The sequence below is a fragment of the Triticum dicoccoides genome, chromosome 6A (assembly GCF_002162155.2).
Source record: "Triticum dicoccoides isolate Atlit2015 ecotype Zavitan chromosome 6A, WEW_v2.0, whole genome shotgun sequence".
In the NCBI taxonomy this organism is placed as follows: Eukaryota; Viridiplantae; Streptophyta; class Magnoliopsida; order Poales; family Poaceae; genus Triticum; species Triticum dicoccoides.
In genome coordinates this window covers 575,842,484-575,860,848 of record NC_041390.1, presented here as the reverse complement: position 1 = coordinate 575,860,848, position 18,365 = coordinate 575,842,484, and the positions used below count along the sequence as shown (strand labels likewise).

General features: G+C 46.7%; 1 protein-coding gene across 1 annotated transcript; it reads right to left on the bottom strand.

Moving 5' to 3' along the window:
- Window positions 1–15,302: 15,302 nt before the first annotated feature.
- LOC119316006 (G-type lectin S-receptor-like serine/threonine-protein kinase At1g34300) lies at window positions 15,303–16,520 on the bottom strand. Its single transcript, XM_037590413.1, has one exon. The coding sequence runs from the start codon at window positions 16,518–16,520 to the stop codon at window positions 15,303–15,305; it is 1,218 nt and encodes a 405-aa protein (XP_037446310.1).
- Between the last annotated feature and the right edge of the window lie 1,845 nt (window positions 16,521–18,365).

The window sequence follows — 18,365 nt, the reverse complement described above, 5'->3', positions numbered from 1 at the left end:
CCCTCTTCTTCGCCGCCTCCCTTTGCCCGGCCTCCTCTCTGCCGCCTCCCCCTCCTGCCCGGGCCGGCCTCCTCCCCCCTCCTACCCGGGGCCAACCTAAAATACTCCACACACGCTCCAAGCAGATCAACTAAAACATAGCACACGTAGGTGCCAAAACCAAAAGAACGGTACGGCCCAGTCCTTGCTGAGGAGGGCCTCCCAAATAATCTGTGCAGTCCGACCTTCTTTGCCTGAGATGGCACCGCTTCAGCTGAAGAGGGACTAGATAAGGCAGTGTCGTCTCTGTCTGAGGTGATTGGCACGTCTCAAGGAAAAATGTAGAATGATCCTAGCTTCAATTTAACGTCTATCGATCAAAAGTCAGAGAGCTCGAGCTTGTCCCAGAGACCTACTAAAATGAGTTTGTTTAGAAGGTGGTGGAGATTGAGGACTTGGCGCTTGAACGGGGGCTCCTTACCATCATCGAGTTTTGCAGGCTGCAGGGTGTTGACATCTTCGTCACCAACTTGCAAATAGACATGTCCACTAGGAAGGTGTTTGACGTCATCTCAAGAAATAACATAGTGTCCTATAAGTCTGGAGCAACATGCTTTACATGATCACACGGGCCGGATGCGCCACCAAGGTCCTGGACCTTCCTAATGAGAACATCTTAATCCTCCGTGGGTTTCAATGCTTTACTTGTCCTGTCATGCTCTATTAATTCTTCTGCGTTATTACTTTTTTCCATACACAACTTAAATTTATTACGACCTTCCACCTCCACTTTTCTTTGCATCTATAACTAACTTGCAGACACGTAGTTGTAGGTCTCTATAAGGGACAATGTCCAATTCCTGCGGTTCCTATGGGATCGATACTCTTACTATAAAAGTCTACCTGGACTGTCCGGCTCCTGCCTGCATGTAGTTTCATGCCGATGGCCCATGTATCCCCATACCATTTACCCCTCTGTGTACTAGCCTGTATATACATGTCCCCACCTTCTTTCTAGAGTTAGCTTGGATTGGAAATAAAACCAATGGAGCTTTCCTATGTATGTCCCTTCCATGGGATCTATCTTCCCTAGTGGAACGAGGCCATCTCTTGAGGGGGAAGACACCCTAGAAGCACTAGACTGCCTCAAGGTGTAGATTCATCCATGGAATTAAAGCCCTCCTTGTTCTAGGACATGGGAAAGAACCCTATCTTGATCTCTCACACTCTTATAGATGATTTGGATGATGGATCTATGTATGTTTATCTTTTAGTACATCTTGTATGTTGATTTGTGTGTTTTCCATTGTGTCCTTCCTTTATTCCATGAGTATTCCCCTTGTTCTTTGTGTTCTTCCTCAAATTCATCTCCAATTCATGAAGATCGGACAAACCAAGGGCCTAGCGCTACATCATATGGTATCAAGAGCAAGGTTGCCATGAATTTAGAGCCTCATACACCCCCATCTTCTAGCCTTAATTCGACTTTTCCTAATTGAACAATTTCTTGCCCCACACACAAGTTCTTGTGATCTCTGGGATATTGTGAGAAAAGGTTGGTTTTGATCCATGGATCTCTTCCAAAACTAATCGATCTACCTTCCTTTGCGTTCCCATGGCCCAATTTGTTATTTTCCCCATCAATTTTGACCTTAGAATCTCAAAAATCCGCCTTAAAATGGAGTTTTCGCAACCCAAAATCATGACCAGGAAAAATCAGCCTGAACATCTACCTTCCATCTAGAACCACTGCCTTCCATCTCGGATGTCTAGCTAGAACATTCAAAAATATCATCAACAAAGCCAGCCGTCTGCCCTCCAACCTGGACGTCCAGCCTTATCCTAGATAGTCCACCTTCCAAGCCAGATGACCGCCCCCTGAAAAAACTACAGTGGGTTGTTTCATCATTCGGCCATAACTTTCACATCCGCACTCCGATTTGAGTGTTCTTGGGTTCGTTTTGTAGCAATTGGTGTAATCTTGGCCATCATATTGGTTTCCAAATCATTTGTTAAAGAAAATTTTGGAGGTACTTCACTGACACCGGAACACCTCCACTAGTCATCATGTTTGTGCCACCACTTCACTGCCCGAGCATCATCTTCCTGATGTCGAAGGGTGATGGCAAGATGAAGATGGTGAATGAAGAGGGAGAGGGCATTAGGGGTGACAATAGGGTAGAGCATGGTGCACGTGGGGCATGAGGCACACATGTTCTTGGTATGGAATAGATGCCACCATAAAGGAGGGGAGGTCATCTTCATGTTACATCTCCTACATCAATAGATGTTGCCACATACTGCACATTCAAAACTGAACCACCATCATCTTGCATGAGCGTCGGTATGAAGGTACACAATATACACATGATCAAATAACAGGATGATTGCGTACGTTGGAGATATAGCTACTGAGTATAAACCGCCCAGGAGGGGCCGGGTTATACCCATAAGGAGTTATCAATATTGAAGCCCATGAAGAGAAGGAGCATGGCGCTTTACTATAAGAGATCTAAAGGCCCAGGGCCCAAAGGCGGATTAGGGCCGTAAACATAAACCGCCATAAGGCGTGTAACATGTGTTGTAAGATAGGAAAGGATAGAAACCAAGCCGGACACGTTTATGAGCCGGCCGGGATTTTGTAAACCACTGGGCGTCAACTTGTGTATATAAAGGGACGACCCGACGGCGGTTCAGGGACAAGAAACAACAACTCTAGAGCCAGGCAAAGCGGATTCGCTCCCTAGTCATCGAAACCCTAGCAATCCCATCATAACTGGAGTAGGCTTTACCTTCACCGCAAGGGGCCGAACCAGTATAATTCCTTGTGTCCTTTGTCCGCTTTAACCCTTTAAGCTAACTACGTTGTGATGGCTCCACGACTAAGTCCTCACACTAGGACATCTGCCGTGACAACCCCACGACAGTTGGCGCCCACCATGGGGCTATCACATGATGGTTTCAAGTTCTTAGAGGGCAGCTTCGAAGGGCTCAAGGGATACGTTGTGGGCCGGATGACCAAGAGTCATCACGGCAAGCTCTACATCGACGATGAAGGCTGGGGCCCCGAGGCCGGTTCAATTGAGTATGGATATCGGGTCCCGTTCGGTGCTTTCACGTCTTCATTGGCAAGATCAGCGAGTCGGGCCCTGAGCCGGACATCTGCACCGACATTGTTGAAACAGCTCAGCGTGCAAGATCCGCCCAGGTTCAGCCTGCCGTGAAGCGTGCCTTCGTGGGAGTCATCCACGAAGTGGAATCTGAGGATAGATCGGTATCTAATGGTGAAACCATCGTTTACTCTGATGACGAGTCATCTACTGGAGAGACTGAGTCATTGTACCAATTGCAAGATGGCCGGTTGGGGGGTTGTTCCGATGGCGACAGTATTTTGGACCCCCTTGATCCGCCGAGCCGAGTTGCGATCTTCATGGCCAGTACACAGTCAGCACAGCATTCTTCAACTGCGGCAGCAATGATCTCCGGTTCAACAGCAGCAACAACAGCTGGGGCAGGAGGCCCTGCTCCACCGCCGGCTCAGGTTTTATCCGATTTGTTCAACGCTTTGGCAACACCGCTGGCGGCTGAAGTTTACGCGGCGAATCAGGATCAGCATAACGCGGAATTCGTAAAAGTGAAGGATCAGATAGCTCAAGCCAAGGCAGACCTGGCAGACGAGAACACCAGGATGTCTATGGAGCGGGTCGAGTTGGATGCACAGGCGTATCGGCTTATGCTGGATTAGAACGCATCAAACGATGTAATGAGGAGAACGTACCGGTCCCACCTACCTCTGGTTTATGAGCCAAGGAATCTCTTTAACATGCCAGGAGAAGGAACCAGTAACCAGCCAGTGGTAAACCGGGTAGAAGCACCTGGAACAGGGGCGCCGGTTCAGCCGCGCATAGTGGATCCGCCTCGTCAGAATATCCCGTCCCAGCGCATGTCAATGCCTCTGGGTCATTACTCCAACCCCTGGATAACATAGTCGCTGCCGCTTCACGATTGGCAGCCCTCCCAGTCGAAGGTGAGTCCCCCGTAGCGGTTGAGACACGACGGGCTAGGGAGCTCCTTCAGACAGCTTTGACTCAGCAACAGGTGTATTCACACAGCCGCGAGAGGATTCATTCCACTCCCCGCCCAAGCCGGAGTTATAACAGGCACTTTGATGAACCGGCCGTGTCAAGCAGTGCGCAAGAACGTAACCCTCCTTGAGGGCATAATCCGGCAGGTGGTGATAATGCTTAGGATTTGGTGGATCAGGGCAGAGCGCATCGAGAAGTCAAGTTAGCAGCGCAGTACGCGGCCCATCTGCTTACTCCGGTTCGTCCAACAACTTCGGTGGAGCCAGGAGTTACCTCTAGCTCTTTGGAGGTTCCGTGTCTCGTCCCGGCTCTACGAAATGTACGGCTGCCCAAGGATTTGAAAGGGCCCCACAAAGTGCCCAATTACACTACTGATTTACCCACCGAGTCATGGATCGAAAGCTATGAGATGGCTATGGAGATGTTGGATGTGGATGATGCGGCCTGTGCTAAATACTTCACCATGATGTTGGAAGGAACAGCTCGCACTTGGCTAAAAAGTTTGCCAGCTAACTCCATTGGGTCGTGGGCTGCGTTAAAGGCCCGGTTTATCCAGAATTTCAAGGACACGTGCAAGCAGCCCATGTAAATTGTAGACTTAGCCTCCTGTGTCCAAGAAGAAGGTGAATCGACAACTCGTTGGGTGCGCCGGGTTTCAGAAATCTTGCATTCATCGGACCGCATTAACGCTGATACAACAGTCTTAACATTGGAGGGAAATTGTCGGTTCATGCCTTTGAAGCTGAAATTGGGATGGCTCAAGCGTCACTTCAATGACATGGGAACGCTTATGGAAGCTCTGGTTAAGTATGCCGACTCTGATAGTACCAAGGACCCCAAGTCTAATGATGAAAAGCTGGGGAAGGGAAAGAAGAGTGGCAGTAACAAGGGGCAGCAGCATAATCCGGCGGGTCATGGAAACAACAGTAAGCGTAAAGCGTATAACAGTTTGGATTTTGTGGCTAACACCAACACACAGAATAATAATCAGCGGCGTAAGGGTAAACCGCCCCCACGCAATGGAGGATCAGGTATCAATCTGGAGCGCCTGTTAAACCAGCCTTGTCCAAGGCACGGGACGCAAGAGAGACCAGCCACACACCTTTGGAAGGATTGTTTTATAACGCGGGAGTTCACAAACGGGAGTTCAAAAACTCGGATCTTTTCCGATACAATCATGGACCGCCTGGCGGTTCAGGAGGCGGTTCTCATGGGTCGGGCTATGGTGGAGGCGGTTCTGGTTCAGGATTTCAAGGAAATCAAAGCGGACATGGCAATCAAGGCAGTCAGGGCAACCAGGGTGGTTATAATCATCAGGGGAGTCAGCAGCAGCAATCGGGTTACCAGAGCAATCCGAAGCAGTTGAATAGTGGGCAGTATCACGTCTTCACCACTAGCTTATGCAAGAGCGATCAGAATCTTCATAAAAGGGCAGTAAACTCCGTTGAACCGGCAGTGACCTGTTATCTGTGCTGGTCTGAACAACCCATTTTGTGGAATCGAGAGGATCATCCACCCCGGGTTGATAATCTGGGTCATCTGGCATTGGTGGTGGTGCCTCAGGTTGGAGGATATAAGTTCACCAAGGTGCTCATGGATGGAGCGAGCAGTATCAATATCCTTTATTATGAAACCTTCCATTGCAAGGGGTTGACAGATAAAAATCTTAAACCATCAAACACTGTTTTCCATGGTGTGGTACCTAGTAAATCGGCGTATACAGTCGGTAAGATAGCTCTGGAGGTTGCTTTTGGAGATGATCATGATCCAAGATCAGAGACATTGACATTTGAAGTGGTGAAAATCAAAAGCCCATATCATGCCCTGTTTGGACAGCCGGCTTATGCTAAGTTTATGGGAAGGCCCTGTTATGTTTATATGCAGCTCAAGATGCCGGGTCATAAAGGGACCATCACGGTACATGGGAGTCGTCGGATTGCTTTGGAATGTGAGGAAGGTGATGCGGCTTATGCTGAGTCGGTTTGTGCAACACAGGAGTTGAAGTTCTACAAGGATAATGTTGATCCGGCAGATATGACTTCTTTGAAAAAACCAACTACAGAGCATGATTCGGCCTTAAAGTTTAAATCGGCTGAGGAGACGAAGCTGGTTGACTTTGTTCCTGGTGATTCATCCAAGCAATTCAGCAAACCTAGATCCGAAATAGGAAGGCACGCTCATCGAGTTCATCCGTGAGAACCGGGACATCTTTGCATGGAAACCTTCTGACATGCCAGGTGTACCGAGGAAACTCGCTGAGCACACTCTTAATATTGATCCTAAGTTTAAACCGGTCAGACAGTTTCTCCGCCGCTTCAATGAAGAAAGGCGTAAGGCTATTGGTGAGGAGGTAGCCCGGCTCTTGGCAGCAGGGTTTATTGTGGAGGTTTTTCACCCTGAGTGGTTAGCTAACCCAATGCTAATGCTTAAGAAGAATGACACTTAGCGGATGTGTGTGGACTACACAGATTTGAACAAGGCTTGTCCAGCGGATCCCTTTGCTATCCCTCGTATTGATCAAATCATTGATGCTACGGTGGGCTATGAGCGTTTGAGCTTTCTGGATGCTTATTCTGGTTATCATCATATCAAAATGGCAGTTAAGGACCAGGAGAAGACAACTTTTATAACTCCCTTTGGAGCCTTCTGCTATGTATCTATGCCTTTTGGGCTTAAGAGTGGCCAGGCGACTTATCAGCACTGTGTGCAGAATTGTCTTCATGACCAGATTGGGCGCAATGTTCATGCTTATGTCGATGATATTGTGGTAAAGTCCAGAAAGGAGGTGACGTTGATAGCTGACTTGAAGGAAACCTTTGATAATCTTCGGGTTTATAAGATGATGCTTAATCCGGTCAAGTGTGTTTTTGGTGTTCCGGCAGGCAAGCTCTCGGGTTTTCTAGTGTTTAACAGTGGAATTGAAGCTAATTCAGAAAAGATCAAAGCTATTACGTCTTTGGCTAAACCGGCGTGTATCAACGATGTTCAATGTCTGGCGGGCCGTATTGCAGCATTGAGCCAGTTTATTAGCCGTTTGGGAGAGAAAGAAATCCCTCTATATCAGATGATGAAGAAGACAGACAATTTTGTCTGGAGTGACACTGCTAATGCGGTGTTTGAGGATTTGAAGAAGCAGTTAGCCAAGCCACCTGTTCTTGCTGCTCCGGTCGATTAGGAGCCGTTGTTGTATGTGGCAGCTAATGCCCAGGCTGTCAGTGTGGCCATTGTGGTAGAACGTAAGGAGGCTGGCAAGGAATACCCGGTTCAACAGCCGGTTTATTATATCTGTGAGGTGCTCATTGAGTCCAAACAGAGGTACCCACATTGGTAGAAACTGGTGTATGGAGTCTTCATGGCAAGCCGGAAGTTTAAGTAGTATTTTCAGGGTCATCCCATTACTGTGGTCAGTTCTGCCCCTTTGGGAGATATCATCCAAAACAGGGAAGCAACAGGTTGGGTTGCCAAGTGGGCTATTGAGCTTGGACCCCACGGGTTAAAATATATGCCTCGCACGGCGATTAGGTCCCATGCACTTGTGGATTTTATCAACGACTGGACAGAGTTATAGGCACCGAAAGAAAAGCCGGATCATACTTATTGGACTATTCATTTTGATGGGTCTAGGCAATTGGAGGGCTCGGGGGCTGGAGTCGTGTTACTTCCCCACGAGGTGATAAGTTTTGTTATGTTCTCCGTTTAATGTTCCCTTGCACTAACAATGCATCTGAATATGATGCTTTAATCCATGGTATTCAAATGGATAAGGAGATGAATCTAAGCCGGGTTAAGTGTTTTGGTGACTCAAACCTGGTGGCTCAGCAAGTATCTGGTACTTGGGATTCCAAGGACCCACTCATGGCAACGTGTCGTCGAGAAGTGGATATTGTTGCAGGTCACTTCAAGGGTTATCAGGTTGACCATGTGGACCGGCGAAAGAATGAAGCGGCGGATGCTTTAAGCCGTTTGGGTTCCCAACGTAAACCGGTTCCACCCAATGTTTTTCTGGATGTTTTGCATAACCCGTCGGTCAAGTTACCTACGGAGGAGGATTTGGCTGTTCTAGACCCGGAGGCTCAGTTAGTGGAAGCTCTTCATGTTATTCCGGATTGGATGGTCCCATATTTGGCGTATATGAACCGGGGCGAGTTACCGGAGGACGAAACTTTGGCCAGGCAGATAATCCGGCGATCCAAGTCAATGACCATTATCAATGGGGAATTGCATCATTGCAGTGTAACAGGGGCGTTTCAGCGTTGTGTGTCAACTGAAGAGGGCTGTGAGATTTTGCGTGAGATCCACGAAGGGGATTGTGGTCACCACGCCGGTTCAAAGTCCTTGGTAGCTAAGGCTTTTCGTCACGGCTTCTATTGGTTGATGGCTCATGCTGATGTTGATGACTTGGTAAAGAGGTGTGATGGTTGTTACAAGTTTGCACGCTGCGCTCATGTTCTGGCTCAAGAATTGAGGATGATTCCAATCGCTTGGCCATTTTCAACTTGGGGTGGATATGGTTGGGCCCTTTAATAGGTCCAAGGATAAGAAGACCCACCTTCTGGTGGCGGTTGATAAGTTCACTAAGTGGGTGGAGGCGGAGCCAGTCAGTAAGTGTGATGCAGCCACGGCGGTTCAATTCATCAAGAAGGTGGTTTTCCGGTTTGGTTTCCCACACAGCATCATAACAGATAACGGCACTAATCTATCCAAGGGTGCTATGGAAGAATTTTGTCAATGTGAGCACATCCGGCTTGACGTGTCATCAGTGGTTCAACCCCAATCTAATGGTCAAGCAGAGAGAGCCACTCAAGAGATTCTAAGAGGCATCAAGCCCCGGCTTATGGTTCCTTTAAAGAGGACGCCGGGTTTTTGGGTGGAGGAGTTACCTTCTGTGTTATGGAGCATCAATACCACGCCCAGATCTACGGGTTATACACCTTTCTTCATGGTTTACGGAGCAGAGGCGGTTCTCCCTAGTGACATCCGTCATGACTCACCCCATGTGGCGGCTTATGTTGAAGCTGACAATGAGGAGACGTCAGGAAGCACCTGACCAGTTAGATGACGAGCGCGATATAACAGCAGCACATTCAGCGATTTACCAGCAAGATCTGCGTCGTTATCACAGTCGCCGGGTTAAAACCAGGACGTTTCAAGAAGGGGATCTGGTGCTCCGACTCATCCAGGATCAGACTGATATGCACAAATTATCCCCGCCCTGGGAAGGACCCTTCGTGGTCAGCAAGAATCTGCACAGTGGGTCATACTACCTTATCGATGTTCGAGAGCACAAAGACTCACGTAAATCGGAGGAGGAGACCCACCGACCGTGGAATATAGCTCATCTTCGGCCTTACTACACCTGAGCCATAGGCTCCTCTTATGTACATATTGTTGACAATGTATATATTATATCAATATAATAAACCAGCATCCCTGTTAAAGCGGGGCCTCTGCTGTTATTCCTTGAAAGGTTTTCGGTTATATGGAGGCTCCTGTTTATAAAGCGGAGTTCTAATTACCCATTGATCCGGCTAATAAGCCACACATAAAAAACACTTGGGAGCTTACCACCCAAGGTCAAAAGGAGCCAAATAGAGTCTGTTGCAAAGCACAACTCAAACATAGGCACCCATTGAGCACAACTCAAAATATTACTAGGGGGCTCTTTGCTTCTAAAAGAACCAAGAGTCTATAACCTTGTAATAGGCTATAAAAGCCAGGCTTGGAAGCCAGGTGTATTCACCTAAAACCCCGAGTTATCCTACCTTTTTTAAGTAAGCCACTCCGTCCAGGTAATCCTGGTAGACCCGTCGAACATTTGACAAGTCAATATTATAAAGACCCTGAACTTGTCTTAGTTAAAATGACGATTGGTTGATGTGAGGTCCATCTTATAAAGGCTTTGTAAAATGGTTAACTCAGTGGCCTGGCAGCCCATGAAAAGCCTCGCCCTTTTATATATTTTCTTCTGAAATCTTTCTTTTTGATATTTCTTTTGATGAGTTTTATACTAAACCAGTGTTTATTGACCTGGCATGGCTGTTGACTATAAGTCGGGTGAACAAGTTGAGCATATTGCTGGTATCTATTGATCCGGCTTCGCTCTCGATTATAAGTCGTCAGTATACAATCAGATATAAACCGGTGTTGATCGACCCGGTCTGGCTTTGACTACAAGTCGCCAGTATGATATATGAATAAACTGGTGTTTATTACAACCCGGTCCGGCTTTATTATAAACCGGCAAAACAGGGAGGAGTTATCAGTACTCAAGATTTGGGTTATCACCCTTACTACAGAACATTGGTGAGCCAACGATGTGATTCAATGTCACAGGTATGATATATTTCATATTTGATTGTCATTCACTACAGCCTGGTTATAAACCCGGTTTATATGTTGAGCATTATGACCCGTCCGGCAATAAACCACCAGGACACTTTCAACATGTTATAGGCAAAAACAGGTCAAATAAAGCTGCTAAGGATCATAAGCAGACATAACATAAATCATGACGGTTTAACAGTATCATGCAAAGTGAATATGCACGATGGCATAGCAGACCAAGTGTTTTAACTAGCCTATTACAAGGCGTTTTCATGCCCAAAAGGATGATTGTTTTCAGCAAGAATTGCAGTGTGCAGAAGATTAAACCAGCCTCCGGATCATGATTCTTCGCCGGGCTAACTTGACGGCTGCGGATCGTCCTGCACTGGCTCATCCTCCTCCTCTCCACCCAGCAGCTGGAAGTCAATGGTGGTCCAGTTGATTCCAGTTAGGGCTCTGAATACAGCCTCATCGCTTATAAGGGTGGAGGGGTCAATGTCAGGGGCATAAGTGTGCTTACGGATTGGCGGGATAAGATCTTCCACATCATGAGTTGGCGCAGGAAGTCGTTTGTTATCAGCATCATAAACTAGTTGATAATGAGAAAGATTTGTTTCTTCGGCCAATTTGCTTGCTAATGGGCGCATTTCCTTTGTCATCGCTCGAAGGTCGCCATTATCAAACTCTGACCCATCTTATTTTCTGCTCGGATAGCCACGTCCTATATCATCTGAATCAAGACCTGGTATCCAAGCTTTAGCCCGGATTAGCGCAGTCAGGGCACCTGATCTTGCAGCCAATTTCTTTAACTCATCCAACCGGGCAGGCATCATTGGCAGCTTCTCAAGTGTTTCTTTGATCAAGGTTGGAGGCGGTTTGTTATGAGTAGCAGTGCAAATGATCCATTGGGCGCCGGTATATAACTGTTCTATAAGAGTATAGGCAGCCTTCAACTTCTTCTGCATATCAGAGCCCAGATGGGTAATGCGAGATCCTGCATCATTGAACATATTGATAAACCGGCAGTTTATGGGATAATACATGTTGAAGCTTGTTATAGGGGTACTTACCAAACACAGTAGTGGTCATGGCGTTGATTTGCCGCTTCAAGCTAGCTAGTTCTTCTGCTACCGGATTAAGGGCTGTTTCAGCGTCCTCTGCCCGTTTTAGCAGTGCTGCTTTTCAGCATCCCATCCTGCACGTTCGCCTTTAAAGCCTTCTTTCAGTTGTTCCATGGTTGTTAAAGCGTCAATCAGCTCTTCTTTAGCCTTGGAAGTTTCGGCCTGCTGGGACTTAATATTTTCCTGAAGGTCAGAGATTTGAGATTATTTCTGGCTCAGATCAGCCTGCAAGCGACATTTAATGAGTCAGTAGTGCATATTGGAAGTCCCAAGCACATAACAGGTTATGCACTTGGCACTTGGGGGCTAATGCATATGGCTTTTATCAACTGACATTTTTAAGTCCCAATCACATAACAAGTTCTACACTTGGCACTTGGGGGCTAATGTATATTCGCTCAAGTCACAAGTATGGATTATTCTTCATCAATCGGTTTACAAAGATGGTTATCAAGCATTTTAGAAGCTCTATGACAGAAAGGTACTGATTCATTCTAAAGGTATAAACCGATCCCTGGGGGCTACACAAGCAAAAATTGCAAGATTCATACTTTAAAGTCCTGGTTCATCATGAAACGATAAACCGGCCCTCGGGGGCTACATAGGCAAAGCTGAAATATTACAAAGTCCCGGTTCATGTTGATATCATAAACCGACCCTTGGAGGTTGCTGGAGTTGATATTAGAAATTGAACAAGAGAAACAATTATGAAGAGTTAACAATGTTTACCTCATATCGCTCCTTCATCAGGCCTACTAAACCGGCTTCATAGTCGCGGCTGGTATACAGGCGGTTCAAGAAGCCGGAATGAATCTCTTGGGCATTGAGGTGGGCGTAGCTGGATAAATCTGTTTTCCACTTGCCCTTATCCATAGCAGAAAACTCTTTTTGGCACTATGCTTTGATAAAGCGATAGGGTTACCAAGGGTGGTGTGGCCGATGCCAGTGACAACGACATCATCTGATTGGTCTGCAGCTGTTGGATTTGGTGGTTCATCAGCTGCTTTGGCTGGGCTTGGCGGTTCGTTTGCAGCTCTAGCCGGGCTTGGCGGTTCAGCAGCCTGGCTCATTGGATCTGTCTCCATCGGTTCAACAAAAGTATCCTGAACTTGAGGCGCTGAATCATTTAAGATAGCATCAGCATTTGGATCCAGCGGTTCAGGGGTCTTCTCCCGTTCAGACGCCGGGTTATCATCAGTCGGTGTATTCAGTTTAGCCTTTTTGCTGGCTCTGGCCTTGTCCCTAAACGGAACAGACATAAAGGTTAGCATAGCAAACTAGTATAAAGCGTCAAGAGTTAAGTTCAAAAGTGCCCACCCAGGAACAGTCTTGAGAGGAGGGACTTGTGTGGCCGTTGACTCGCCGGATGATGAATGAGGTGTTCCCTGATAGTTTGAGTCGGACGGATTAAGAGGTTGCCTAAAATAACCCGCCTTGGGATAAGAAGTATCAGAAATATATGAGACCTCTGATCGATGTTTCCGGGTTGGTGTGTTTGGTAAACCGGCTGAAGTAACTACTTGGCCGATGTGCCGGGTTGTGCGACGAGCTTCATGCTGCTGTTTCTTCAAAAGAAAGTTGGGATCCAGATAAGCTAGAGGGTGTGAAAATTTTACTTTCCAGATTGCTTGACGGATTTTCGGTGTTGGCTGAGGATCTGAACCGGAGGAAGGAATATTCACCTCTACATCTTCAACCCGGCTAGCTTCAGCGTCCTCCTGATAAGGGTCATTGTCAATGAGGTGTATGAAAAATTAACCAAGAGAATCAAGTTCTACCTCTGAGTCCGGATTATCAAGATCCTCGTCGAGGTTCAGCCTGGTGGATTCAGATGTTTTCTTCTTAGCGGGTTTTTTGACAACCTTTGTCTTGGGACGAGGCATCTTTGCCGGTTTATCCTGAGGTTTCTTCTTCCAGAATGGATCATCGCCCTGCCAAAAATTGACAAAGGTTATAAGAAACAATTAAGAATGTCGGATACAAACAGGAGTTAGGCAATTCTTACAGCTGGCGGTTTATTCAAAACGCAGAAGGGACTTAGCCCTGTTTTGCTGCAGACAGCCACCGATTCATCTAGTATCTTTTTAACAGCTTCGGTGACTTCAGCATCAGTCAACTGAATATCAGTGTGCCGTTGAGGTTCTTTTGAGTTCCCTATGTACTCGCACATTAAACTGGGGCGATGGCTTAAAGGCAAAATACTCCAAGATATCCAGCAACGAACGAAGTCAACTCCTGTTAAACCATTAGCCCTAAAGGCTCTGAGCTTGGTGAGTTGTGGTGCGTATTGAGGTACATGAAAGGTACTCCTGGGAAACGATTGTTGTACAAGAGTAACAGACACCTTGCTGTAGATGGCTAATGTCATGCTGATTGGGACATCTGCCTGGATGACAGGAGATCAGCCTTAGGCTATTGTGTTTTTGTAGGAGGAAATCTAGTGTTCTGAAGAAGCAAGAAACAACTTGTTGTTTCCAAATCAACCGTAGAGGCTGAATACAAAGCCATGTCTCAGGAAAATATAGTGACCTTTACATCGTTTACTACCCATATATTTAGTTGTTTTGTTCATGTCCTTCTCTATTACTCAGTAGTTCATGACATGTTCATGACGTACATCCTCCCCTTTGTCTATATGATTCTAATTGTACATTTACGTTTATTCTTTTTGCCAAAACTTACTATAAAGGTCAATGCATGGTTTCCCTCATTAGATTTCATGAAGCTTCTATTTCAACTGCAATCACCATCGAAGATTTTTCTTTAGGGAAATGGTTGCCCATCGAGCACTAGACTTTGTTTTGCTTCTAGAATGAGCATGTGCATCTATGTTTTATTGTTCACATCATAGAACCATGTTTTCTAATCAGGAAGTTTTCATTTGCTTGTGATTTTTCTCATCACTGTTATCATTATGATCTATACCTCAGCCTTATCATGTGAATCAAAATGGCAAAGGCATAGTTTAAACTTCTGTTGTGCAATGCAATGTATTGCTATGATGATCTTAACTATATAAGCAAACACAAGCTGCGAGTACTCTTACATATTGATTTTTGTTAAAAAAAAAAAAGGTATTCACATAGGACCAATGACATATCGTGGCGACGAATGTTCCGTGCCATGTATTACCATGATGATATTAACCATTTTCAAATGAATACAAAAAAAACACAAATCCTAAGAGCGAATACTCTTGTGCTATGATGATCTTATCGGCTTCCTCTCCGTATTCACGTGAAATATAGCGTGCATCTGTTCGATCAACCATCTCTCTCGCCAGAACCGATTACTTCAGGATCCGGTACAAACACTCTCACGCTACTGACGCAAACATTGACTATCATATTTGTAACCCGTTCAGTCTATAACACATTGGATTTTAGAATGATAGCTGAAATGTATACTTCCTACTTTGTAAAATATATTGATCATGTGATGAATGAACCTATGTTTTCCAATTTGCCTTTATAGATTGCTTGCCTTATTATAACACCTAAAGTGCACACATATAATTTTTTCTGTCTTAATCGAAATCAGTGAATGCAAATAAAAGAAAATGGCAACCCAGCTTTACTATCACGCAATACATTTCGTCGTGACACATCAACAGGGCGCGGGCATAGCTAGTTTATTTAATGCCATTAGATATATGTTAAGATACAGTGAATGTACATACCATAGCTTAGTAATTAGGCTGAATTATGTAGTGCAGTTTGATGCCTGAATTCTGCAGGGTGATGCATATATAGTGGTGGTGGGTAGGCATGCTTGCATTGCATCTCATCTCATCTCATTTCTTGTGTGAAGATAGACATGATTGTTGGCTGCTAGCTACGTCCGACGATACCACATTGATCCACAGGTTGGCCACGAGATACTGGAATGGGTTGGGCGGCGGAGCGATCTCCATCTCCCCCTCCAGCATCTTCACCACCGCGCTCATCGACGGCCTCGCCGCCGGCCGCTGCTGCACGCACCAGAACGCCACCTTGCACATCCTCTCCACCACCTCTCTGCTACTGCTACGCGTGTCATCCACGTCTGTTGGCAACACGAGCTCCATTAGATCGCTGGCCTCGTACCTGGTCCATGCGACCATGGGAAACCACGGCTGGCTGCTCTCCGAGCCCGACGCGGCATCGTCCTCGCAGTGGAAGCTGCTACCGCGGCCGACGATCTTGAGGAGGAGCATGCCGAAGCTGTATACATCGCACTTCTCCGTGATGCGTAGCTCCGTCCACACCTCCGGTGCGGCGTACCCGGGGGTGCCGCGCCCGCCGGACAGGGAGACGTGCGTGTCGGCGCGGCTGACGAAGCGCGCGAGGCCAAAGTCGGCCACCTTGGGCGTGAGGGTGGCGTCGAGGAGGACGTTGCCGGGCTTGATGTCGTAGTGCACGATCTTGTGCTGACACTCCTCGTGGAGGTACCTGAGGCCTCTGGCGACGCCGGTGGCGATGGCAGCCACCGTGGTCATGCTCACCTCAGCGCCGGCCCTGCAGGCGGAGGACAGGTAGTCGTCGAGCGAGCCGTTCGGCATGAACTCGTAGACGAGCGCACGTGTGGCGTTGGCGTCGAAGCAGAAGCCGTAGAGCCTGACGAGGTTGATGTGGTGCGTCCTGCCGATGGTGCCCATCTCCGCCATGAACTGCTCCTCGGACGTCTTGGTGTCGAGGCCAGGGTGGAGCACCTTGACGGCCACGGCGAGGCCGTTGGGGAGCGCGCCTCGGTAGACGGTGCCGAAGCCGCCGGTCCCAAGGCGCATGGAGTAGTTGCGCGTGATTCCGGTGAGCTGCTCCGCCGTGAACCGGATGGGCTTCTCCTTGGCCATGTCCAGCACGAAGCGCTCGACCGTGGCGTTCCTCATCACGTGTTCCGGCACCACCGCCAAGCTCTTGGCGATACGGTTGAGACACCACCTGGCGCCTCTGTAGGCGCATACGAGCGCCACGCCGCATCCGAAGATCGCCGCGACCAAGATCACGATCATGGCGGCGTCCAACCCGCTCATGTCGGTCGATCAGGGGGCAGATGAGATGCTACTCAACTGAGCAGATCTAGCAAGGGTAAGCTGCTGAACTGCTAACACGGCCGCTCACGCTCAGTCATATATATATGGTGATGATGGGCGGCATGGGAAACGAACCGCATGTGGCGGCTGCACTATTTGTGTTTCTAGAATTTAGACACCACGAAAACCCAACCATTTTGTTGCTAGTATCCATATATGTATAATGCCCGCCGCTTTGGTAGCTTCTCTGTTGACCCAACATGTAAGAGTCTTGGTCAGTTCCAACAAGTCAGAGTAATCCAAACATGTCAGTTTTGAAGTTTGGTAAATGTTAGTGTCCCTACCATGAAAAGATACTACGTAGGAGCTAGTTTCCATGGAGGTCCAGTAGGGGAGACCGGGAGAGTAGCTAGATCAGATCGTAGGATCAACCCAAAACAATCATGCATATTTAGAACAACATACCTATGGTACAAGCAGCGTGTATGCTTGGTAGTTTGAGTAGTACTAGCAGGTGTGTTCGTCTTTTTCATCAACTAGATGACCCGTTGCGCCAATGGCGTAAAGGCCGAGTGTAAGCCAAGTAGTGAAAGAGTGAGCATATATCTTTTTTATCATGGCTGCCTCAAAAGCATACCACACATCAGTCTAAGCAGCAAATTACCGATAGTTAAATGCACAGTATGGTCTTAGGGGATTACATAAGATACAAAAGTATGATAAACACAGAAGTCTTGGTCTAATATTAAGTTATATAACAAGGAGCTCTTGCAACTTGCTTATATTAAGTAGACGATCAGGCGCAGTCCCTTGGGAGTGCATTTGAAGCCGAAAGCATATGCTTCCCTTTGTTCATCTGTGCCTGATGGAAGAAGTCGCTCCAGCCTTTAGTGATGGTGGCCCTTTTGTCAACACCCTTGATAAAGCGTGTTGTGACAGCGGTAGTTCCATCTCCAGTAGTGATTGGCAGTTCACCACGATCAACATCCATGGGTGGGAAAAGGGAAGCGGTAGAAAAAGGAATGCTAAAGTACTGAAAATAACAATAAATGTTAGTTATTGTGTGAAATAGGACAGAGCAACTGCAAAGGATTACCATTCTCTTGCCGTGTGTTGCAAATGTTTCTGTCATGTGGCACACATAGTAGCAATCAGGCGTGGTGGTGCTGCAGATGATCTTTCGCAACCTATGAACATTATGGTTGTAGAGCTTAACTGTGTTGCCCCACACAATGTGGTGACTAAACTCATCTAAGTAGTGGATGCAAGTCTCACCTATGTTAAATTATATAAAGTTATATCGTTTAGCAGTTGTTGCGAGAGTTGTTGGAATGAGAAGAGTAATGTAGCCCTTACCACAGAGAAAGTACTTTCCAGGCTTTAGATGGATTTTCTTGCCTTTGAACTTTTGGATTGAGCTTTCTTTTCATGGGCAATGAATATACTCGAAAGCTGACATCACTCGTTGCGCCAATGGCGCAAAAAGCATCAGATAGACGAGTCTTCAAACCATGTGTATGTGCTAGTTTAAGATATATACTTTTATCTCATTGTATTGTATCATGACAGATGAAAAGGAAGTAATGACATTACTGATAATAGCATACATTGGTTTGACAAAGCAAGTTGTAGTAGGATCAATATAAAGACATAAAAATTGAACACTGATTAGATCATAAGCAAATAGAAACTTAGTGCTGATACATAGTGTTTTAAGAGAACCTAGTGTTGATCTGCACTAAGTTTACGAACATTATGTCTGTAGAGTTTAACTATGTTGCCCCACACAACGTGGTGACTAAACTCATCTAGGTGGTGGATGTCAGGCTTACCTATGTTAAATTA

Excerpts from the sequence above, each read along its gene's own strand:
- LOC119316006 (XM_037590413.1), bottom strand. The coding sequence starts at position 16,520 with ATGAGCGGGTTGGACGCCGCCATGATCGTGATCTTGGTCGCGGCGATC.